The sequence below is a fragment of the Meriones unguiculatus genome, chromosome 8, assembly GCF_030254825.1.
Source record: "Meriones unguiculatus strain TT.TT164.6M chromosome 8, Bangor_MerUng_6.1, whole genome shotgun sequence".
NCBI classification, from domain to species: Eukaryota; Metazoa; Chordata; class Mammalia; order Rodentia; family Muridae; genus Meriones; species Meriones unguiculatus.
Window position 1 is genome coordinate 36,301,232 of NC_083356.1, and position 25,886 is coordinate 36,327,117.

At 41.5% G+C, this 25,886-nt stretch overlaps 1 protein-coding gene and 1 pseudogene across 9 annotated transcripts in view; both read left to right on the top strand.

The window, feature by feature from the left end:
* Asap1 (ArfGAP with SH3 domain, ankyrin repeat and PH domain 1) overlaps positions 1 to 25,886 on the top strand; it is a 312,808-nt gene that overhangs the window by 129,982 nt on the left and 156,940 nt on the right. Inside the window, exon 4 of one of the 9 annotated variants that reach the window (XM_060389357.1) lies at positions 1,302 to 2,802. The exons of the other annotated variants lie outside the window; for them this stretch is intronic. Coding sequence (XP_060245340.1) covers positions 1,302 to 1,349 — 48 coding nt within the window. The 3' untranslated portion in view covers positions 1,350 to 2,802. Of the gene's footprint in view, positions 1 to 1,301; positions 2,803 to 25,886 lie in introns of those variants that run through there. 9 annotated transcript variants of the gene reach the window in all.
* Positions 1,973 to 2,802, top strand: LOC110553465 (deoxyuridine 5'-triphosphate nucleotidohydrolase-like; annotated as a pseudogene).

Consider the following 25,886-nt stretch of genomic DNA (forward strand, 5'->3'; position numbering starts at 1 on the left):
TTATAAGTAAGTTTACTTCAGCTACATCTGCAAACTGTCTATGGTATGTCCAAGACCCTGCTTTGGGGGAGGCCATGAGAGACAGCATAGTAAGAAACCTACAGATTAAGTGATCCTCTTGGTTGATGTTTTCTCCCATGTAACTTAGATGATCTTAGGTTTCAGCTTCTTGAGACAGCCTCACTTAATACTGAAGCATTTTCAGGAATAATGGAGTGAATGTTCATGCTCAGTCTAGATCAAAGGCTGTGTACTAACACATATGAGTTACTTTCTAATTCCTCTTACACTGGGTCAGGGCCTTGCTTTTAGGATATGATTGAGTATTATTTCATGAAAGACTTATAGTGACATGTATTCTAGTCCTTTTGGTCCTGAGAGGAGGTGATTTCCACATGGTCACATTAGTTTACTGTGAAGAGCTCCACAGTAGTAGCAGTTGGATAGGCCTAGTGTCTCCTCTCAAGAAAAAAGGCCACTTCATTTTCTACAGGGACTGAGAAGGTCTTGCCCTTATTCAGAATCCCTAAGTTCTAGATTGACCTTCTAAGCCATCTAAACTTGACCCATACAATTTGAAGGGTAAGCCATTTGACAAGTAACGATTGTTAGGAATTGGCATCTAGAACATTATGAAAAACTGACAGTGGTGTGTAGTCCCTGAAAACCGGGAAGAGAAATTTGCATGACTGTCCCTCAGCTCAGGGTGGCTAGCAAGGGTATAAACCTGGGATTCTGTGCCCTCATTTCAACTAAGGTCACAGAAGACATGGAACAAGAGCCAGTTGTCCCCACTTTGATCTCTGCTTTCCTCCTTCATCTAACCTCACTGTGTATTCTTCAGATATAAAGGTACAGAATGGTCAAGTCGTGGGTTTAGATTCAGATCTTGATGACTGGCAAGGTGCTCTGACATCTCTCATGTTGTCTAATTTCTGAAAATCAGGAACATGGAAGGATTGCATTCTGAAGGAAGTAAGGTGGGTCTTTTAGATTATCCATCCTCTCAGTAATGCTGCTGCGTTGGCCTGAGGCTTCATTGTAACTCATCATTACTTCAAAAGTAGAAATTAAAACTGTGAAAATGGCTCAGAGCTACAATGTTTGTTTTTGTTGTAGTTTTTCAGTAAAAATGTGAGAAATTATGTTGCCAACCATGAGGAAGGGATGATGAATTTGCTGGGGGCTGGAAAAAGCCAAACTGCTTGGGTTGTAAGATAAATTTTGAAACATGTCAAAAAGAGAAGGCCAAGTGGAGGCCAGTCAGACCATCCACTTTCCACATCAATCTTGTTCTACAGGTAGTAGTCCTAATCCTGAGCTCCAGAACTGAAACACACTTCGGATGAGGAAGAGAACCAGAGGAGAGTAGCACACTCCCCAAGGGAGGGACAGTTGGGCCACCAGATCCTGCTCTCCTAGGACTGAGTGAGTTCATAAGAACAGCAGAAAGGCGTGAACGTCCCTCAGGCAGAGCACTATATGGAAGGGACTCCTGGCCAAAGTGAGGAAGAAGCATTCCTGCCTCTGTTGCTGTAAAAATAGATCTTTCCTCCTTTCTCAGATGTCTGTTCACAGTAACAAATGTTTGGTGACCACACAAGTCCTGTAAATTAAGAAATTCACACTGTATTCTAACTTTGATTACATTTATGCTGCCCTATCTGATCTGATAATATTTATCCAGAAGGATAGTTAGAATAACATTGTGCTTGAGGAAAAACTTTTACCTCCCTAGACAAGAGGCAGTCACAGATGCTCCAATGTCAGCTTCATCTCAGAATGTTGTTTTTGAAGGAACTAAAAACTGAGATAGAAACAAAATGTTGACACTGATACTGATTACTGATGGCCTTTCCCAGTGCCATGTGTTTTATGTGGTGTTCTTTTGAACGGGTCAACATGAGAATGGTCTTAAAAGAGACCATTAAACGCTGTAAGGTGGGCATTCTGCTTTCCTCCATTCGCTGCCATGCCCTGCTCTGCAGAAGGTTGTGGCTGGCTCTGTCAGAAAGCGGGCTCAGGGCGAAAGATGGCACTTCTCTGGCTCTTGGAGCATGCCATGGCACCCACCCAAGGATCGGGCCGCCATGGGCTCTGACCTGTACAGTGCCTATGATTGTACAATACCACCCAGGGAGAAAGCTGTTGTGAAAACAGACATTCATATAGCTGTTCCTTCTGGGTGCTGTGGAAGAGTAGCTCCACGATCTGGCTTGGCTGCAAAGCTCTTCATAGGTGTAGGAGCTAATGCCATAGATGAAGATTATAGAGGAAATGTTGGCCTTGTGCTGTTTAAATTTTGGAAAAGAAAAGTTTGAAGTAAAAAAAAAAAAAAGTGATTGAATTGTGTATCTCATTTGTGAATGGATTTTTTAATCCAGACTTAGAAGAGGTTCAAGCACTGAATGGCACTGAAAGGGGCATTGGAGGTTTTTGGCTCCACAGGAAAGAATTAAAAGTTTGCTCAAAATTTTTGCTGTTTCAGCACTGTAAACAGGAGCTATAATTCTGGAAATATTTCATGTTCTAGGGAGCAGGAAATGAGCCCTGTTAGGATCACATTGGAACTATTCTGTCTCTGGTTGATGGTTGTCTATAAATCTGTATTGTGAGGATAACATTGACATGTAGTCTTGCTAAAACCAAATGCACAATTAGATTTTTTTGTTATTGTATTCTTTAAATTATAGCCTTCAAGTGGTTTTGTTCTCATTGCTGTGTCAATTATATTTTTTATATAATAAAGTTAAAGTCGTTAACAGACACAAAAACAAAATAAAACAAAGGTGTAAGGCATAACCTGTTGTTATGTGACTCTACTTACTTACCCTTAAGTTCCCTAACTGTTATCTGCATGGGACCTCTTGGACATATCTTCAGGACAAGTCAGGCCAAAACACTGTTTCATGTGGTATTTAAGGCAACCCGTATGTTCAGTGCCTAACAAAGAGGACGTTGGCTGTCAAAGGAAGAGAGGCGTCCCCTAGGTGTAGGTGTGGGTGGCAGTGCTTCTTTTTAAAACAGAATCCCAACCCACACCCTTCATTGAGTATTACTGTGTTCTGCTTAGGTGTGTTGAATGAAATATAGTATGGGTTTGAGTCATGTTCCTGCTGTTTTAAAGGTGTCATTTGATATGCTCCTGCAACAGTGACAGCCACACCCTTTAGGGACGCTCTTTGGCTTCTTTGAACTGGGTGGTGTCCACTTAGAATTTAGTAGGAAGAGCAGATGTGTGCTCCCACCCGCCCCCGTGAAGTTCAGCACTGATTTGGACCTCTTCTTTGGAAGGAGCACAGTGCATATTCTTGTGATCTGAATTTAGATTGCCATCATTTCAACGATTCGCTGTTATCTGGAGGTGTTTTGACTTACACTAAAGTAGATTTTAATAACTGAGTTTGTTTTATGATCCCTTGCCATAAGAAGATTGCTCTGTCAAGTAATAAGAAACTTGTATATTGCTTAGTTTTTTCCTTTTTTAAAAAACTTTTTATTGATTCTTTTTGAATTTCACATCAGACACCTCAATCCCACTCATCTCCCTGTCCCTTCAAATCTGCCCTCTACCCTTGCAATCTCCCCGCCAAAAAATAAATAAATAAATAAAATTAAAAATTAAAAAAACCAAAAGAGACCATCTCACCGTGGAAGCTGTAGTGTGTCACATAGATACCCTTTTGTCCAAACAGCTTTACTTGCAAATGCTCATTGCAGTGAATCAGTAGTCTGGTTCAAGGCCTCAGGCTTCTACCATCAATTCTAGATCTTCACTGGACTTCTCTTAGATATCCTGTTGTTGCCCTGTGTCATGGAGATCCTGCAGCTGTGAATCTGCAGGACTGGCTCTTTTTTACATGTTCTAGAAGTTCATAGATGAGCTAGATGTTGTGGTGGGCCAAGTCAAAGTCCTGGATCTAGACCTGGGTGGTAGCTGAGTTGATCAGCTCTCCTACACCCATAACCACCGGGGCCATCTCCAGCACTGCTCCTGTGAGGGGTGGGTTCAGTTCTCCTGAGTGCTGCAGCCAGTGAGAGGCAGCCTGTGCAGCCCTTAGACATCAGCATGGCCCCAGACAGCAGCCTAGACCAGGGATGGCAATATGGCCTTTGGTAATAATATGGACCAGACATTGACACAAACTCCTGCTGCTACATGGCCGTAGACCCAGACATGTCTCTCAGAGGCAGCCTGGCCTGGACTTCACGGCCTCAGGTAGCAGGGCAGGCTACTCAAATCAGGCTCTTCCTCTCCACCCTCTTGTCTCCACTTCCACCTCTTTTCATAGTGCTCAAACTGGTCCACTTCTCTTTCTCTCCCATCACATACTTCCCCATTCCAGCAGACATTGCTGACAGTCTACCCTGGTAATCCCCTTCCTCAGAGTGACTTGGTAGTAGCCTATACTAAGCCTACTCAGTAACTCAATAGGAATGTAAATATCAAAATTACCTCTCAATAGCAAAGAGTTATCTTTTGATATCTTTCCTTTCCTGATTCTGGCCCAACGTGATCTTTCAGCCCAAATCTTAATGGTCTATTCTCAAGTAAAGTATAATCTACAAGTGTTGGCATCATATGAAGCTGTTTCTTTGTGTAAAGCTCAAGTGTACAGGAAGATGAGGATAGTGTTACTAAGAAAACTTACTGCCAGTTGTGGGTGGGCAGAGCATAGACTGTGTCCTTTGACAGGCATCCAGTGGTCCTCTTAAAGAAAGCTTTCAGACTTCTTTTAATTTAAAGAAAAATCTGATTTCATGACAGAATTTATGAGTTGTGTGACCTATTCATGAGATTGTGGATGTGTGTTTAGGAGGGATTTTGTGGTTTGGCTAATAAAATCTTCTCAGAGCTGATCCTCTGAGCTTTCTGTCTAGTTAATATCTCTACTGCTGCCTTTATGACATAATTGCCTTTGTGGTTAATTCACTTCATGACACATCCATCACCATGAAGTTTACACATTTCTCCCATCTGTCCTATCAATTTGATGACTCCTGGGGTCAAGGAGAGGTTGGTGGGGGGATGAATGTTGTTAGATAAGTAAAGTGGCTAATCGGTCTTGCTTAATTAAAACAAGCCTTTTAATTGATGCATAGAACTTACTGCATCCTGATAATTTTTTTATTTCATTGTGTCCCACCGGAAGCTGTAACAAGTTATTCTATCATTTGCAGGGAATAGGCTTGTGTAGTCCTGTCCTTCAGTTGTCCTTAGCACCCCTCCCATTGTGGTAAATAATCAGATCTCATTTTGTGGATGGGAAAGCTGGCACAAAGCAGTTACTGCAACTAGCCATGTCACGATGGCTAGTAATATGGTAAAGTCGGGATGTCGGCTAGAGAATCAGAGGTTTTGCTAGAGTTTCAAATAGTGTAGGTTTCACCTTGTCTCTTATCACCAAGATTACCCTATTGCCTCCCTTCCCTGTGTAGATGCCTCACTGTCATTTCACACACCTGCTGCTTACTGGTTGACAGGTATTTAAGGGATTAGAGTTTCATCTTCTATCTGTCAGAAATTTATATAAAAACTGATGCTTTGCTGAGAAGACTGCTTTAGGACTGTCCACATCGGAGAGTCCCATTGTTGCTAAAATGAGCAAAATCGACACTGTGCTACCAAAAGACCCTGCACTTGTGAAACACTTCTTAAAATACCATCTTGGAGATCTGATGTGGATTTTAGTCTGTTTGGTTTGTATTTTATTTGTTATGTAATCTGTTTCATCCTTGGTATGTCCCTATAATTAGAAATCTCATTTTAATCAATAATGTGGATTTGGGTTTCTTTTTAATTTGAAAATATTTAATAATTAAGAGAAAAGATTGTTTTAATTTTTTAAAGATTTATTTTATATTTTTATGCATATGGGTTTTTTGCCCACATGTCTATGTACCACATTTGTGCCTGATGTTCACAGAAGCCAAAAGATGGTATCAGATTCCCTGGAACTGGAGTTATGGGTGGTTTTGATCCACCATGTGGATTCTGGAAATCAAACTGAGGTCCTTTGCAAGAGCAACATGTGCTCTTAACCATTAAGCCATCTCTCGAGCTCCAAGAGAAAATACTCTAATATCTTATATTTTAAACCTGACAACTGAAAATCTTTGTGGAATGTTTTTCATCTTTGGGATGCAGTCTGAAGCCATGACTCACTACTAACTTAATGGCGTGGGTATAGTTCATTGGTATAGGGTTTCCACAGCATGCTCATAAGCCTCGGGTTTGGTCCTCTAAACTGACCAAACAGATAGTTAATATATTTAAATTTTCTCTCATTATAAGAAAGTGCTTGTGATTGCATTAATATTCAAGAATGCTATATACTAAGGGCAAATTTGTTTTATTGATTTTAAAATGTAACTGTTTACTCAGTTTTACTCCAGGAAGTGGAGACAACTGTAAAGGAGGAAGCAGCTCACTGAAGCTTTAGTGTGCAAAAGTTATATCTCTCAAGTCTCTCTTACTATAAAAGCTTTAAGAAATATATCTTAGGAAAAATCAGTATACTGCAGCAGAAAGAAGCCATAAACACCTACCTGTCTTCAGATTACAGGACCTCAGCCATAGTCCTTTGGGATTGCCAGCTGGCATTTTGACTGTCCTAAGTCATTTAGTTTCATGTCTGGGAAATTAAAGCATAGAGACTGGGACTAGAGATACTTTGGCCCTGTGCTGTCTATTCGAAGCTCAAGTTCGAGGTGAGAAACACCTAAATTTTGAGAGTGGTGTCTTTCTACAGGGAAGAGAAAGTCTGACAGGAGAAAAAAAAAGTAAGAGAATAACTGCAGGCCTGTGGCAGGTAAGATTTTGCCAGCTTAGTTCCAGCACCAGCCACAGTAGGCAGAAGTGGATGTCACTGGTCTAATTGGTGTGAGTGGCGTGGCCTAGCTTTCTGAGCCTGTCCCTAGAGCTTATGTGTGCATAGATCAAGAGCATATTTTTTTGTGTGTGACCATCAGTTTTTTTTTTTTACACAAGTAGATAAAAACTTTTGGCTTGCAGTTAATTGAATGGTATTTCCTCAACTTTCAGTGTATCTCTTTACTTAAGAGCTATTAAAATTGAATGTTCAGTGTTTGATAGCAGTTATTCTAGGTGGTAGGGATTACAGCAGATGTGTGTGTGTGTCTGTGTGTGGAGAGGGTACATTATAGGAGAGACAGACAAAAGTGAGGAGATGTAAAGATAAATTCAGGTAGTGATGACCGCTAAGAAGGAACCATATTGTTGGCTGGACATGGACTTCCATCATTCCCAACGCAGGGGTGAGAGATTGTGAGTTATTATTCCTGCCTGTGTGTTCATGTCTTTTAAAACCATGTCTCAGGAAGCACTCAGCCAAACAGGGGACATTGATGGAGCAGGAATGGGATTGCTCCAAGAATATCTTGTGGAAGAAATGACTTTTGAGCTCTGTCCTGAGGTATGAGCATGGCAAAAGTTAGACAGGGGTGTTCTAGTCCAAGGAGGCCAGTGGTGCAGAGGCTGAGCTGGGTGCAGTACTTGACAGTTCCTGTTCCAGTTCCATTTGGCTCTCTATTCCTGGCCCCAAAGACTCCAATTTTAGTAGAACCACAGAGATAAAACAAGTGGCGAATATGAATAAATGTTAAGCTACACGTGGCTGCTGAACACTCTCTGTGCTTCACTGGAATTGAAACACACCCTGAATGCATAAATCAAATGGTTTCCCAGGTCCTTTCATCATTGCATCTGCTAATTTAATCTTGAGCAAAAGCTGGTTATTCTTTTTGTGCCCTAAGGCTGTTGACCTCTCTGTCTCTTGGTCTCTGGAGTAAAAAGTTTAGGTGGAGATGAAGGACTGATTCTACTCAGACCTTTGACCATGCAGATCCTTGGGGGCTTTGTGCTAATGACGATGGATAAGGTTTTCTTTTTGCTTCTGAATTGATTTTGTGGCTTTAAAAAAAGGACATTTATCAGAGGCTAAGAGACTGTCAATGTGGGGAGGGAGGCATTTAAAAAGAAGCCATTATCCAAGTAGCTGCTCACAGGGAATCACTTATGGCATACATTTATAATGACTTGCATAAATAGAAGACAGCAGATCTGGTGAGTGAGCCACATGCTAAGTAATGGCACTTGTAACAAAGGCTGATACCTCAAGAGTGCTTGCTGTTTGCTAGGTTTCCTGCAGTACAATGACATTCCTATGTTTAACTCTTCTTACAACTTCTTAAGCACTCTTTCATATTCGTATTATTGTCACCATTATTTGAGAGACATCAGGCTTAACTACTCTAACTTCATAATCACTTTGGTAACCAAGTGTGATTTAGACCCTGGTCTTCCTGATCCCAGGGTTAATGAAGACAGTGCATGGGGTGCCCTCATGATGGTAGGATGCTGTAAAGGACATTGACGAGTGCACCCTGAGAAGTAATGATTGACAAATAACCCAAGTAGTGCTGAGCTGGACCTACACTAACACACTGACATGACTCTTCTAATTTTCCACTGACAAGATGGAAAATAGTTGGCTATTTGTACTGTGAATATCTCCAGTGTGGTAGGAATTGTCTAAAAACAATGAAAATACAGACTAAGGAAATCAAACAAATAATCCCTCAGGTAGTAACAATATATTAGGTGGTGAGAGGTACTATGAAAAAGACAAAGGAGGGTAGGGAATGATGGGAGGGAGGCATGGGAGCATGGGGGTCGGACTCAGAAGAAAACACTCAAAAGCTCTGATGGAGATCACTGGGTGTATGGGGACCAGCAGTGCAAAAAGAGTGAAGCAGGAACATGGCTGTTGTGTTGAGGAAACAAGGAGATCTTGTAGTGCAAGGGTACAAAGAAGAGATTGGAAAGAAGACAGGCCCAGTTACACTAAGCCTTTGTCTTGCGAATATGGCATCTTTAGGGTTTGTTTATTTTTAATTTTGAGTAAGGGTAGACAACCTGATGGGGTTCCATTTGATCAAAATACCCCTCGCTATTCTGGGAAATGGACTAGGAGGGTATAGCTAGGAGGTGGGAACTGGGTCAACAGCTAAGATTCTCTCCTCCAGCTAGGTACACTTTCTCATTAAGGAGACATCCCAGCCAATGGCAGTTCAGTCTCCAAGTGGGTTCCATAGTAATGGGAACAAGGACTGCTTCTGACATAAACTGATTAGCCTGCTCTTTGATCACCTGCCCCTGACGGGGGAGCAGCCTTACCAGGACCCAGAGGAAGACAATGCAGCCACTCCTGATGAGACCTGACAGACTAGGATCAGAAGGAAGAAAAAGAAGCCCTCCCCTACCAGTGGACTTGGGGAAGGGAGTGTGTGGAGAAGGGGGAGGAAGGAAGGGCTTGGGAGGGGAGGAGGGAGGGAAGTGGAGGGGGGATACAAAGTAAATAAAGTATAATTAAAAATAAAAAAAGAAAGCCATAAGGGGGAAAATAAAAAATAAAAAAGGAGACATCCTCAGACAGTTGAAGGATGGTGAGATTAAACACGAGCCTATTGTGAACATAAACTGAAATAGACTAGACAGATGCTTACACGCACAGACTGTCCCATTGGGCAGATTTGTTAAGCTTGGCTTTGGGGACTCTACTGGACTTGATCAGATTTATGAATTGAATTTGTTTTTATCATCTTCTAATGTATATATAACAGATTGGAGAAGAATTGGAAGGAAAGTGATGTTCCCTTCTTCAAGTGACATGTCAGATTTTGAAATGCAACTCTCAGTGTTAGCTACTTGTTCCTATTTGAAACTGCGACTATTCAAGGTTTCATTTTTTTTTAGCAAAAAGATGAGGGAGGGGCTATTAAGCAGTGTTTCTCAACAGGGCTGGGATGGCTTTTGCTGTTCCCTTTCTGAGAGAATATTCAGTATTGTCTAGAAAAAGTCCTCCCTTTGTTTAGAAATGTATTGATGCCTTTTTTTGTAAGAACAGTTTAGACTTCTGGAAAGTTGAGCAGAAAATACAGAATTCTCACACATCACCGATCTCCCCCTCCCATACTGGCACCATGGCTCCCCATTACATCATGTGTCAACATGTGGCATATCTGTAACAGTCGGTACCATGAGTGAAGCCCATGGTTTCGTGCCCACTTGATGGTCCATGGATTTTTGACAAGTATCTATTTCACTGTATCAGCTTCAGTGCCCTGAAAGTCCTCTGTGCTGTGCGCATTTACCCATTGCCATCCCAACTCCCAGCAGCTACTGAACTTCTTACTTTCTCCATAGTTAGGCTCCATCATATGATTGGAGTCACATGTTATGAAAGAGCTTTTTCAGACTGATATCTTCACTCACTCAACCTTTTCCTAGCTTGATAGCTCGTTTGTTTATTACTAAATATATCCTATTGTCAGGGTGTACCTGTTTAATTTATTCATCTTAAATGAATAAATTAAGGACGTCTTTGAGTATGTCCTTAAAGCCAATTTTGATTATCTCACAGACTGAGGGATTATATTGATAGCTGGTAGCCCAGACATATGGGACACACCCATGCCCCTAACAATGAGTCATCCCATTCAAAATATTATTAATGTGGAGACTGTTAAGATCTGACCCAAATCTGTCTTACATAGTGTAGGGGAAATATTCTAAGCAGACACTTTAGTTCAAAACCATTAACCTTGTGGTGATCCCAGGAGCAAAATATAATCTAAATTCCATTTTGTAAGTGAAGACACAATTTAAAGCTGGGCTGCGTGGCACATGACCATATAATCCCAGCATTCAGAAGGCCAGCTATTTATAGTAAATGGCAAAGACAGGGTTCCAATCAGGATCTTTCCTAGACAGGCACCTCAGGTATTGTGCCTGGTTCTCCCCTCTGTGTTATATGTGGCTTCTTTAATTTTTAAGAAAAAAAAAATGCAATATAGCTTTTCTGTGGTGATATGAGTTTCTTCTAATATGGAATGGGTGCTGTACAACTCTGTTGCAGAGTGCTTGCCTAGCATTCACAAGGGGCTTGTCTTGGTTTGGTCCCCAGTACCACACTAATGAAAAGCAAAATCATAGAGTTATTTGAAGTTTTTTACCTTATCATTTAGTGGCTTTGAGTACACAGAGTCTGCCAGCGTTGTAAGAACCACACTGCTGAAGAAGCCGTGGACCCTGGCCTCAGGGAAATTTCAGTTTGTTTTCCAGTTCCAAATGTCCTTATTGTTTTCTCCCTTTGATGTGCTTATCTCAGAAGCTAAAGGTGCAGGAATAGAGTCTGGTGCTTCACTTCTCCCAAGTCTCTTAGCTCTACAGAGCTGCTTGCTGTCTTAAATGAAGCTCTTAGGTGTCCTACCCTCTGCTATCTTCTGGCTGTTATCTGGCTTTGAGGCTTGTCTGCCACCTTCCTGTGGCCTGCAGATGGCAGCTGATCTGGATGAAGAAGTTGCTTGTTTTCAGTGTCCATTAGCAGCCTACCCTCTGGATGTGTTCTTCCTGTTTGCCATAAGGGACAGCTGGAAGTGGTGGCTTAAAAGCCAGCATTGTATTTCAGGGGATTTTGTGTCTTCATATTTAGCTTGTGTCATACCCTGAGATTGCTGTTTATAGCAGCATGCACTGTAGGCGCATGCCCCTAGAATATTTGTTCTTTTATCAGCCCTCTGTAGTTTCCATTGTGTTTATCACTTTAATGAATTTTCTATTATGGTTGATACAATTTTTTTGGCTTGGCCAATAAGTTTATTGTCTTTATGAAAAAATCTTCACCAAAAAATTGCTTTATCTCTCAGCAGCCCATTCCTGAGCTCTGAGGAAGCTTGCCTTCTTTTGAGCAACCTGATCTTTCTTCTGGGCAAGAGACATTTTGGGACGGTTCAACTTCTTTACTTCTCTATTGGGCTTCTTCTCATAGACTGGATTCTCTCGGATAGCAGCATGAGCTTTCTTGTACACCTCCTCCATCATGTCTGGAGTGATGTTGTTCTTTATGTACTGAGAGAACTGTTTCTTACAGGCATCTTCGTCTTCCTCCACTAGGTAGCTCATGTAGTCAGCAACATTCTGACCCTTGATGTGCTTTGGATGTACTTCTGCTTTGAGCTCCTGCTTTCAGAACCATGCCTTATCTTTGTACTTTAACCAATTTTGTTTTATTGGTTAAAGTGCAAAGATAAGGTATGGTTCTCTAAAATTGTTTTAAATAATGTTTTATGCAAATGCATGTAAAGTTGGATAGCAGCTGTAGGCAGGTTATTTATTTATACATCTGTGACTTCTGGAGTGTTGATTCCCAGAGCATAAAAATTTAAAAAGTACTAGTACTTGAGTTACCAAGTGGCATGCTCTTCTATTATTTGAAAGAGACTTTGCCTTCATAGAGTCTAAATCTTGCCATCAGAACTCTGATCCAGTCATTCTGTTTCTTTGATGTTTATCCTCTGTGCAATCTTTGTTTTGGAACTGCAAACACCTTGAGACAGACATCCTTACTGGACAGTGCTAGGGAAATCTGTGGGTTGAATATGCTAAACAGTGCGTACACATATCTGTTGGCATGAGAAACTAGTAAGTTATAAAATCAGGGTAGACTAACAAAAAAACACTATGTTCTGTTGAGTGTGTTGAAACAATGAGAGTTTTCTCCAAGACTGGGTTTTGGTTCTTATTATTTAATGGACAGTGGGGAACGTAGCCCCCATAGTTATGCTCTACCTTTACAGTGGTCTGAGTACAGTACAGGGTGCTGTTGCTTGTCATGCGCTGTGTTGATGTTTGTTCTCCATACATTCATCTGGATTAATGGGCTTTTTGGCATCATTTCCTTCAGTGCATCAGAGGACATGGATTTCTGCACTAAGAGGCCCTATTACAGCTTTGTCAGACTGTTTTGATTTAGCCTTAGCACACTGCTTGCTTTGCAGACAGACAGGGTGGGAAGGGAAGGGGAGGGGGATAAGGAGGGGAGGGATGGGGGCAGGGCTCCTGCAGGTCTTTGAGCACAGGCCGAGATTCATCCGCAATGTGACTGATGATGTTCTGCTGGAACCTAGACCAGACAGGAAATAAAGGATTAGTTAATAGCTCCTCTCCCTTATCTTAGCTGAAGACATGCCTTTATTTTTAAGGACCTAGTTGTTGCTATTGTGAAAAATGATGGCGTTCTCTATCTTTGCTGCGTGTGTATTAGTCTTGCTGGGAACTGTGGAAATTCCCTGAGAGTTTTACAACAGGTAAACCAGGAACTCTAGGAAGGCAGTGGATATGATTTCAACTTACAGCTCAAACTGAGTTCTCAGGGTGTCCTTGTTCTAACTGCTCAGGGCAGAGGATTATTTTTTTCTCCTGAAACACAGAAAGTACCAGTCATAAACATTTTCAACCTCTCTCCGCTTCAAACAGGATTGCACCCACATAGCTCTGGCTGGCCTTGAGTTTGTGACAATCCTGTCTCTACCTCAGTGCTGGGATTAAAGGCCTACACCACCACACCCGCTTTCCTTTTCATTAAAAGGAGAAACACGTGATTGTGATCTTATTTAAATGTCGCAAACTGGTTTGATTTTAAGATCCTATATTTCATTAAGGTTGAACGCCACATCTGTTGCTTGCCTGTTCCCGTGGCCCCATCACTGTGAATTCTGGGAACTTGTCAACCTTTAGCAGTGAACATGATGCTGCCTGTGTGGACTTTTCTTTTTCTTCTTGCTCTTTGGCCAAGAAACTGTATGTGTTAAAGCTTCTTTGTTTTTCAGTATTTTCCAGGGAAAACTCCGTGCCTGACTCCTTGCCTAATTAACTTCCACATCCTGTGGAAGTGGCTCATTTCACAATACTGTCCTTTAGTGGATTTTTTGGATCATTGATCAGAATTTTTTAAACAAAATATCCACCTAATCTGTTTATACTGCTTACTTATCTTAATGAAAACTTTCATTATTTCTCTGACATGTATAATTTCTCATCTTGAAATGTAACATTTTTAAGGTTTTTTGTTTTTTTTTTTTTAATCATTTATTTTCCACTGAGCTGCGTTTGGTCATTGGATTTTTAGCTTATTTTCTCTAGAAAGTTTCTGCAAATCACTGATTCCTTCATGTCTGTCTATTTAAATACTAAATATTTTTTGCCTTTTCTGCACTGTTCAAGTGTAGCATGTGGCCTGCCTTTCTGTCTTCTCGTAGTTTACAGGAGGTGACAGCGGTACAGCAGCTTAGTGCACACATCACATCGTTTTCTAGCCAACCACATACCTGAAGATTTAATGTTTGCAAAGAGATGTTGGGGATGAGGGAAGAGCCATGCCAGATCAAGGGCGTAGGGTGAGGACATGACTTGTGAGTCGTCCCCGGTCACTAACTGTGCTGATTGCATTTGTGACCCGTTTGACTTCAGTTCTGTATGAGTAAGACAGCCTTCTGTTGTCAACACCTTCAAACTCTGGAAGGAAAACTGCCCGATTTTGGGTGTTCTAATGCTTTAGAAGGAAGAGTGGGCGCATCTGCATGTGGCATGAACGCAGGCTGTGTTGTCGCCACTGCATCCTCTAGTTGCTGGCTTTCTCCCTCAGTCCCTGGGCAGACAAGCAGAGGCAGTGACACATTCTGTTGGACACCCAGCCCAAGCCTTCTGCCTTTTCTCATCTTCTGTAGTCTTCACCAGAGGAGAGACTTGGTCAGAGGAAGAAATATCTTAGCTTGGGGTCAGGTTAGAGGTGGGAGAGACCCTACCACTTTCAAGGAAGTAAGAGGTTTTGTAGTTGTAGCTTGCTGGGGAGAGAGTGTTATAACTAGCCTGGAAGGACAGCAGGACTTTATCCTCAGAACAACAGGAACGAAAATCCCTTAGACTTTGGGGCATGTTCCAATTTGCTTTGTAGACATGCTGTTCTAAGTGTAGCATGGAGGATGGAGTGAAAAGAGCAGCATGTGTGAAAGGTAACAAGTACTTTTAGGCAACTCTAACCTTCTGGCATTGCAACATAACATTGCTGTCTACAGAGCTCACACAATCAAGTTGTAGGGGGAAATGCAAGATAATCTGATGTTTTACGTAAATTTACGTAAGAAATGCTTAACCCCATAGCTGCTTTCCAGGACAGAAATGACATTTGCCTCTTGAAAAGGAGGCCTTTTTTTTTTTTTTTTTTTTTTTTTTCTGTCATTTGGGGCCTTCCTACTAATCAAAGCATTTTTTGTGGGTCTAGCTATGTACATTAGGGGACCCTGCTTCTCATGGCTACTAGGCCCTCGGCTATAAAGCATAGGTTTGATTAAGCATATCCATCTATACCATCAGTTCTCAATCTGTGGGTCACATGTCAAATACCCTGCATATCAAATATTTACATTACAATTCATAGTACTAGCAACATTACACTTACAATGTAGCAATGAAATAATTTCATTGTTGGGGAGCATCACTATCTAAAGAACTATATTAAAGGGTTGCAGTATCAGGAAGGTTGAGAACCACTGATCTATACTCATCTGTTAAGTCTCTGACATTTAAGAGCCCAGCATCTTTAGAACAAGGTGATTGCTTGAGAAATCCCACATTTTGGCAGTGAAGTTATGGCCATCTAGAGATAGAAACTTTCCTTAGTCTCCCACATCTCTCAGTTCCTAGTTCAGTGGTTCTTTGAATTAGCCTACCTGTGTCCTCATGGGCCCATTTAACTACCTGTACACTGTGCCATTTTTGCCGGCTACACTTTGTTTGCCCCAGCCTTTCTCAGAAGCAGTAAGATGATTAGAAAACAGGTGGCATCTGAATAAGTCAAGACTAATCTTGAATGTGCCTTTTCTTTGTGTGGATTATGGGCTCTTCCAGAAAGAAGATTTGTTCTCTTCCAGCTCTGTCTTGGCTTTCTTTATCTCTTAGTAGTGGGCTTAGAACCTGAATTCACCTCTACTTGCGACTTGATGGGTACAAAAGAGCCGCAGACCCTGGGGACTTTAGGAGGTGGCTCGACTGTGCTAGGAGATGTTCCTGCTGTGTCTGCAGCACCCCTAGGAGCTCTGGCCCCTGTTATCTCACCAGTAACAGGGGTGGTCACACTAAGCAAGCTGCAGATGAAAAAGAATGCGTATTTTAAAATCTGGCACATGGTTGAGAATCATTGCTCTTTGTCCCTTGACTTCTGTTTACCCACTGCTCTCTGTCATCAGTTATACTGTGTCAGTCCCTTGAGATTTTTAGGACTTTAGGGGTGGGGGGGGGGCTTTGGTTCTATCCTCCTGAGTGACAGATAAGAATTCTTAGAGTTCTTACCAACCTAGTCAGTTAACCTTGAAAGATAGTGTACTGTTCAGTAGAAAAGGAAGAACAAGAGGCTAGTGAAAGGTTGTTAGCCTGAGACATTCATGGGTGCCTGAAGCAGAGGGAGATCAAGTAAGTGAAAGCACAGTTTATCTGTGTAGGTGTCATCATTTTCCTTAAAATGATTGTGTAGTCAGTCACTCTTATGTTCTGCATGCACATGAGTGATTAAAAATAATAATATGGTAAACAACTAGCTGCATCTCAGCTTGCAACAGGAAGGGGAAAAGGAAAACTAGGAGACAGTTTAAATAAGCATAGGGGTGCACAGCTCTGTTCCCATCCCAGCCGCTCTCTGGGAACTTTGCTTGAGTAAAATGATTGTTGGTCTGCTGTGCCCTTTCCTGGCCTGGTTTTTCTAGATTTTTACAGTGCTCAGAGTAACTATCATGAGCAGAATTACCCAGGCTCAAACAGGTAAACCTCTGCTTTTAAGTCATTATCTTTATAATTCCAAGAAAGCAGAAAGAGGTCAGTTTCAATAGGTCTGTGTTTCTGTAGAGCAGTAAGTGATGAGCTAGGGTGTTAAAGAAGCATCAGCTCCCAATAAAGTCTGCTAGGCTGGGATTGCAGATGGCAGCTCTCTCTCTCTCTCTCTCTCTCTCTCTCTCTCTCTCTCTCTCTTTTCCTCTCTTCCTCTCTTCCTCTCTCTCTCTCTCTCTCTCTCTCTCTCTCATCTCTTTCTCTCTAACACACACAAACACACTAGAATCTAACAGTCTCTTTGAGTGGGTAGAATTTTTTTCTCATTAGTATAGACCAGTCCTAAACTTGGTAAATTTACCTTTTAAATGTAGCACAGTATGGATCTGGTACACAAATGTTCCTGATACCACCATGAAATATGGTTAAGGGGCTTATTATTAATATATAATATTATGTTATTACACTTATTATATGGTACATTATTTATATATTTATATGTTATACAATATTTATTATATATAATATTTACTATATAATATAAATAAATATATATATATTACCATGGTTTCACAGTATTTTTAGAGGCCTTTTTGAAACCAGTAGCAACAGAATTAGAGCCTCACATAAAGCTTACCTTGTGGGGGTCATTTGTAGCTTGGTACAAAGCAATAGTTAACCTTCCCAGGGCTAATGTATAGCTGACAGGCCTGATAATTGTTTGTTTGGTTTTTGACAGATATTTTATAACATTCCACATGAACTTCACAGAAACTGTTTTTTGTTATCCCTGCCTTACCATTGTAGAAAGTGAGGCCAAGAATTTTTATGTGCTTTATCCAGGTTATCCAGCTAGTAAATTCTAGAACTACATCTTGAGCCCAATGTGTAATTCAGGAATGCCTTGCTTTTTTAACTGGTGGTTCCTGAGTAATTGGTTATGACTCAGTCTTTGCCTTTAGGGCTCTACTGTATCTGGCAGAAATGTGGGATGTGTTTGTTAGACCGCTCTGTGTTAGGTGCCAAGCCCTGTCCACACTCTTGTGAATTGACTGTGTTCATCCTTGTAACTTCCAGCGTCTCATCCATCATCTTTTAATAGCTTTTATTCTCTTTCCAGTTAAACCAAAGAGCCATTTGTAATTTGTCTCAGTAATTGGAGTGTGACTTTAAGTAACTGCTGTCGTTGGCCTTTATCTCACGGTATTGTTGTTTGGGGTAGTTTTCTATCCTATCGGCCAACTGAAATTTCTGTGACACTTGCTCTTTCCTCAGCAGAAGCAAAGCAGTGGCCCTAATAACAGAGAAGGGCTTAGACTTGTGAGATTTTATTCCTCTGTCCCCTTCCCAAGCCCCACATGAAGGTCCAACTGCTGCTGTCTTGTGACTTAGCAGTTAAGGGTAACCACATGACTGGGAAGCCGCTTGTCTTGTCTGTGTCACACTTTTTGCTTGTGTTTGATGCATGACCAAGGGTAGTGTTTAGGAATAAAGTTTCCTTTTTTTTTTTTTTTTTTGTAAATTTCATTTCCTCATCTTCAGAATACCTATATCATGTTCACTGTGAGAATTGAGTCATAAGGCAGTGCAGATGAACTATTAGCTGAAGGTCTGTCTGGTACTTCTGTAGGGAAGCAAGGAACATCAGTGGCTCTGAAGATCTGTTTTAGTCTTCTGCTTGTAAAGCACCTAAGCCATTGCAGAGCCCTTTATTGCTAGGTAAACATTCAATAACTATTAGTTGCTAATTTGTTTTCTCCCCTCTTCATGTGCTGTAGGTACATAAGCATCCAGCCTTGTGCCAGAAGAGAGGGCATGGGGGTTTCTTAAGCTAGAGGCATGTATAGTCTCATGAACTATTTGATCACTTATTAAAGTAATCCAAGGAAAGTGGCCCTGTGATGGATAATGGATAGTGACCCTGAGGCTACCTTATACAAAGCTGGTTTCCAAATCTCTCCTTAGCCCTGTAGCTGATTGGTAGGATTAGGAGATGTCATTCTTCCTTTGAACTTGGCAGTCATAGGTGAACCTTATGCTACATTCTGTGCCAGGTTGACCTGAACATTGTGACTGTTCTGAGTGAAGGGTACCTTAATATGTTAGGTAGTTTGGTTTTAAGAACTAGGTGTGGGATGAGCACAGAAGGCAGGAAAGAGCCAGAAGCTTAAGCACCTTGGTTGAGAGTGTGAGCCTCGGAATGAGAATGTTCCTGTGGAGCCACTGAGTGACCATCATTGAGGTTGAGCAGAACTGTCTGTAATGATTCATTGCTCCCACTTGTTAGTACTTGCTAAATACCTTGAGTAACAGTTTCCCCCCTCCACCAAATGAGCTGCTAACTACCTAGAAGAAAACATCTCTTCTACATATGTCTTTTCCTTGTGAGATCATCACATCTCTCCTTTATAGCTAATAAAACTGAAGCCTATAGTCATGCAGCAAAATAAAAGCAGATTTGAAGTTCCCATTCTGAGATATCAGAAATCCTCCATTTCTCACTTGCATTTCTGTAGCTACCCTTGTGCACAGCGGAAACGGAAGGCAGTGTGGGTGGGAAAAGAATCTGGACTAGGAATGGAATCTTACAGTAACTAAATCTTGAATAAGTCAACCTTTGGAATGCTTATGTGGTGTTTCCGACTTAAAGCCCAGAACTAAAAATCCATGTTCCCTTTCTTATCCCTGGCTTACCTTTTGTTCATCTCCTCTTTGAAGCACAGTTCAGATGGCTCATTCTCTTGAAAACCCTTCCTTTTGGAGTAGAATTGAGGGCAGGGAAGCAGATCATTGGTTGCTTTGGTTATAAAGCTGACCTCTTTATCTTACTACCTATCTATCCAGACTGTCTTCAAACTCCTGAAAGACCCAGAAAGAGTCTTGTTAACAAAGTGGCCTGTAGCCTGACATCCAGACCCTTCATGTATGTTAAATGACTGCATGCATGAATCCATTCCTTACATTCTTGTTCCTTTTAACTGATGTCTTCTTTGTGACTAATAGCTAGAAGGGGGAGGAGAGTTAGGAGATACACTCAAATTTTCAACCTGACTACTCTTCAGAACTTTGCAGAATGCACTGGAGGGAGGAATGTGCTTCTGGGTTTGAGTATCATCTGCCCTTGGCAAATCAACAGACAAGGGCTAGGGTTTATCTTTCTTCACTGTCCTTTCATAAGCCCTGGGTATAACATGAGGCTGTAGAGTACTTGCATGGCCAGGCTTCATCTTAGTGGAGAAATCAAACATATGGAAACTTGGATGCCGGAACATGTAAGTAAATGAACAAGTCATCTTCTGCTGTGAAATTCGCTTCAGCTGCCTTGTCAAGGTGTGAATGTTCACCCCATTGATTCATGCCATTTGTTAATTGTCTTTATTCACTCAGATTTGTCACACTTACTTGTCATTCGTCTTTTCCTTGCTGCCATCATTCCTTGTTGGGGTGCCATGGGAGACAGGAATATAGTGTCCCTGTTATATAGCTACTTGTTTCCCCACTCTTTATTTTTCTTATCTGGGGACCAGAATGGGGGCTTCAGGAGACAACATTGCTTTAATGACAACTGCATTCCTGGGGTAGGAATATGGGGAAGCAGAGTCACGAATTGGCTGAAGTCCTGGGACTTAATCCACTTAGTATGTGTACTTGAGCAGTTGTCCATTTCTGCACCCAGCATTTTTGGGGGGTGTCATTTCTGGTCTTGTCGGGGCTTTTCCAACACTAAAAGAATTTGACACATCCACTCTAAGCTTTTCCTGTCATGTTTTCTTTTACATACCAGTCTTCCTCTTTTCTAGCCAGAGGGGTATGTGAATATGTACAAGATGCAGAGGTTCATTTTTAGCTACAGTAGGGGCATGCCTCAAGGGAAGTGTCAAGATAACTGGATTTCTCAAATGGTAACTTGGCAACTCATACTTTCTGTTCCTCTCCAAATTTTTCTTTGGTTTTGGAAGATGAACTGTTTTTACTTGTGAAGCTCTTTATTGGATCATGGATTGACTACACCAAGAGCCTTATCATTCTTACTCCCTTTAACCCAAGCCACACCTCAGGTTTGAAAGCCTATGCCACAGCAAGAGAGAATAGAGAGGATAGAATAATAAAATTGGGTCAGCCAGGGTTTGATACAGGGAAAAGAAGGCAGGTTAACAACGTATTCAACAGATACAAATTACACCAGTCACACAGTATATTCCCAGAGACAGAGAGCTAAAGTAAGGAATCTCAGATGCCTCCTGGGCAAGCAGTGATTTTTCTAATTGAGGACAGGCACAAAATTGTACTGTATCTATGCCAGTAAGCTCTGGGCTCCAGATTTTCTTCTGTTTACTTGATATTGGGGGCCTTGTTCCTATTCCTTCCTAGCTGGAATCAAGCATCACGAAAGTCGATAGGAAGCAGCAGTACCAGCCCTTCTCCCGTGGTAGGCATAAACAACCACTTCATGTCGTCAGGGAAGTTCTGGCTACTTACTGCCTATGAAAAACAAGAGCTAATCTCACCCTTATTATTTTTATATTATTGAAATGCCAATCTGGTACTCATCACAGATACTTGCCTGTCCAGAGCTTGAGAAAAAGAAAACAACATGTTTATTTAACTTTGCTAAGAGACCAGAGTTACTAAAGTTGTATGTGTATTTTAGCAGTTAAACGTGACAATTCTCTTTGTGTCACTAATTAAAGAAAATAATGTAAATGGCTCTTGAATAAATGTGAGTACAATTGCAGTTTCCTTGGCCACTCAAAGTGCTTCTAAGTATAAGATCATGTGCTTCTAAGTTTTGTTTTGGCTGAAGTTTGTAAGATTCTTTTCATTCGTGGAATTGTGATCATTGGTGCCCATAGGCTGGCACGGGGTCCAGTTTTTCCTTGATAGTGTTCTTTGTTGAATATTACTTTTCCTTTCTTGAGTCTGAAAGTCCCTCAAGGAAGGTCAACTGTTGGAAGTCCTATGGGCAAAGCCTGTTGTTTGTTTTACTAATACTTCCCCTCCATACTTACTGTAGGAAAATGAACGTGGGTTGCTAAGTCTTCCTGCTCTTTGGCCTGATGTTCCCTGAAGTAATCCACTCCAAATTTTTCAGTCAAGGAAGTTTGCAGTGTCAAGGAGCCAGTGTGACTGTGATTACAAGACATGTGTCTGCTAACTTTCTTGAGTCTGAGTAGGGGTGACAGGTCCCCCAGTTTCTCCTTCACAGATGTTAGCAACAGCCTTTATGGGTCACCATCTACTCCTCCTAGTGGGTATACAAAAGGTGAGTCCTGTTGCCTCCAAAGGAGATATATTTTATTTTTTTTATGGTGGTAAAGGATTTTTGCTTCTCCATAGATCTTTCATGCTTTTTCAGCAATTGAGAAATTGACAGATTTGTCAAATTGAGCCTTACTCCCATAGCCACACTTTGGATCAGAGTCTGTGTAGGTCATTGTCACCAGTTCCCAAACATTAATCAAGCAAGCCATTGATCTTGTTCAGAGGTGGCGCTTGTCTTCATAAATCTGCCTATACCTAGACTCAGCCCCTACCCCTCTTTATTACACACAGCTCACCTTGCAGCTGGCTGCTTCTCTTGAAACTCCTCAGTCTCTTATGAGAAGGTTGCACCTCTTTTAGCCCTTAGTCTTTGTGGGAGTTCATGGCCTCCTGTAGGAAGCAGTAAACAGTGACTGCTGTGCCTTTTTGTTGGTGTAATAGGAATCTTTGTGCGAGGCTTCAGTGCCTTCCATTTGCTCACCTGTATAGCCTCAACTTTGACTTCCTGTTTTCAGTTGTGTCTCCTCTTCACTCCTGAGATGTATTCCCAGGGATCCTTTTCTTTTCCTGGAGCCACTGCATACTCACCAAGAGCCTGTCTTGGCAACCACACTTCTGCAGCCCATGAGGATTCTTTCCTTCTTTCTTATAGTAGTATCAGCAGCACTCACAGATTTGTGGCCTGCTTGCCACATTGAGCTAACAGAGGTTTTATGTTTGTTGCTCAGTTTGGCCTAGTGATTGTCATTTAAATTTCAAGCTATATAATTAATGGCTATTTTCTTCAAATGGTCAAGACTATTGTCACTGTTGTTACGCCCTCTTCTGTTCCAGTGGGGCAAGCTGTTTCTCTTTGTAACATCATTTCCCGTATCTGGAAAACACTCGATTTGTGTGTGGTCCCTTAGTTCTTGTCTGTGTTGTACTTATTTCTTCACATTGGAATTTGTGTAATCACCTCATGAAAAGGGGATGAGAGTCTCAAAAAAAAAAAAAAGAAATCCCCGAGAGTGTGTATACTCTTGATAATTATCTGATCAGGAATAGGTATTGCTATTGTGGCTTGAGTGTCATGGTTAGTATATGTATGCTACCCTGCCTACCAACAGCAGCTTTTCAAAACCTTAGTTACTTAATATGATCATTACCAAACTGTGCAAAACATCTCAGCATCTCTGAGGCCCCCACAGAGCACAGAGCCATGAGGGTAGGTCACGGGCTTTGCAAAGAAGGGAGGGAAGGGACCAGGGAGCCTTTGATTGTTTTATTTCATGGACTTTTGGTAACTGCAGCTTTACCTTGTTTTGTAAAGATAGAAACTGAGGCCAGAAGTAAAGTAGTAAGTTTCATAGAAGTAGCTTGAACCCAGGCTTGATGTCAAAAGCTTAAGGTTTTGACCATTGTTTAAACTGTGCCTTTTAGACCGGGCATGGTGATAAAAACCTTACACCCCAGAACTAGGAGGCAGAGGCAGATGGCTTTCTGTGAGTTCAAGGTAATCCTGTTCTACATCCAGAGCTAGCCAGGGCTAGAGTGAGATCCTGTCTATAAACAAACACATAGCTTTTGCAAGCTATGTCTTCTATTCAGCTTGTTTCCTGGGGTGGTGCAGCCAATGCATGTGCATTTGCTCTGCCAGGGAATTTTTGCAGTTCAGGAAATGTGTGTGTATATTTTTATATTCCCAACACCTAGAACAAGACAAGCGCTGAGGAAGTGTGTAGTGAAGGAAATGTGCGTGAAGTTTTTCATCTCTCCCTGAGAACGTTTGTAGACCTTATGCCTCTAGTTCAGTTCTCATGTGGTTGCATTTGGGATTAGGCTTTTGTCTCTTTCAGCTCTATTTGTATTATAGAAGGGAGAGAGGCACTTAAGCTAGCTGCTGGCTTTTCAGTTTGCTAACAGGGGATCTCACTAAGTGCTCACAGTCACACTCTCTCAGCATGGTTGACAGTGGTAGCCAAGCAGTGGTGCAGATGACACCAGCTGTATTGCAGTTGGGCCATACACAGTTTTAGTTGAGATGTCAAAAAGTTCCCATATGATTACTGTTGTAATCGGGCTGATGGTGATCGTGCTGTTTTTTGAAAAGGAGGGATCAATACCTAATAAAGTTAATATGCAGCCACTGTATAGTTTTATATACTTTTTCCTTCTATATGGTAAAGTTACTTAGAAATGATTAATTCTCTACTTAATGAACAAATTGGTTCTTTGGCTTCTACAACACTGTACAATTTCAGGTTATTAAATACCCACGCTTTGACTCTGTGATCAAATCATATCAGGTTTGTGCAAATATGTCATTTAGCTTAGGGGACATTGACTGTTAGGAGATTTGCCAACCTGGGAGAAGGACAGGAGCCAGGAATGCAAGAGAAATGTGGGACCCGTTCTGTGGATGTATAACAATAGCAGTTGCCTTTTATTGGGTCATGGGCGTGGTTTTTATTCCTTCATCAACCCTTTGATTATATATCATCACACTTGTAAATGAGGTCATTAAAATCATTAAGATGAAATAACCTATCCTGTGTCACATGGCAGATATCTGTAGGCCCCCATGCTCGTCGCTCTACATGACCATGCCCCTACATTTTTAACTCTTGCATTGAGCACACCTACATCCCACCCCAAACTGTGACACAGCCCTCCTATTCCCAGCACTTGGGCCTAGCTGATAGGCCTTATGGACAAGCAGTCTGTGTCAGAGCCATGGTCCCTTTGTCTTTGAAGTTCTCACCCTGGGTATATGATTAAGAACTACAGTAAGAAAAGAGTAAATTCCTTTGCCTCCCCCGTTTACTTCTGAGCAGCCAAGCTGCTCAGAGGGTGGTGTAAGCTTTATATACTTCTCAAGTTTCGCCTCAGTTTCATTGTGAATCAGCTGGTTGACATTCAGAGCTTTTGCCCTTTCCTGAGAGTCTGATGGGCTGAGAGATACCGGGTTTGTTCAATCTTTATTAATTGTATGACTTTCACTAACTGCCTGAGTTCAGCCACCTCTTGTGTGAAATGGGTTTGAGGTTTCCTGTATTGCTTATGTCTAAGGAATGTTTTAAACAGACTAATGAATGAGGAAGAACTTTGGGAACAGATGCAGTGCCCTCCTAATTGGGAGGATATTCATAGAAGATTTAAAGAAAAGATTAAAGACAAAGAAAACAAGATGGGTTTGATGTAGTTGCTACAGTATGGTTGGTAGGTAGGATGATTAGATCCTGAGTGGCCCAGAAACAAGAGCTGCTTCTCCTCTGTTCCAGGAACCTTGTGCTTACGTTTAGGAAGGATCAGGTAATGTAGGAAATATGCAGACATCTGTGTCCTGCATCAGTTACCTCATTTATCATGTGTCTAAGTCTAATGTGCACCCTACCTACAAAATGGATGTCAGGTACAGAAAAGAAAAAAGAAATGCTAGTCTGTGTGAAAGTGGCCTCAGAGAGGGACTTTTTCCTCCTTGGTGACAACCATGGGGGAGGGGGGTTGTTTGTTTAGATGGGGTTATGGTTTTGTTTTTGTTTTAGTGTCTTTTTCTCCATTGAGTATAGGAAGGGTGAATTCTAACTGCCACACTGCTCTAGTTGAGGAAGGTGTTTAGGGTATGGAATGTGATTCAGTTTTTTGTGCTGGGCAGGATGCCTCCTAAAGACTAGGCTCAAAGATCTTTTGAAACTATGACTAAAGTGAGGAGTCTGTTAAGTTTTACTTTGTTTCCTTCATGCTGTCTATTTAATATCATGTAGCACTAACCAACCCTGGGTTTGAGGAGCCATTGGTGCTGATTTTTCCATTGCTGGCTGAGTTTTCCATGGCCTATGGTGTTCTTTATGTACATGCTAGGGGAGGGATTCTTCAGCTCCACAGAGCACTAGTCCGCTTTGGGGTCCTGCCTTTCAGGTGAAGCTTTCCTGGCCCCCACCACTCCTCCATTTCTGAACAC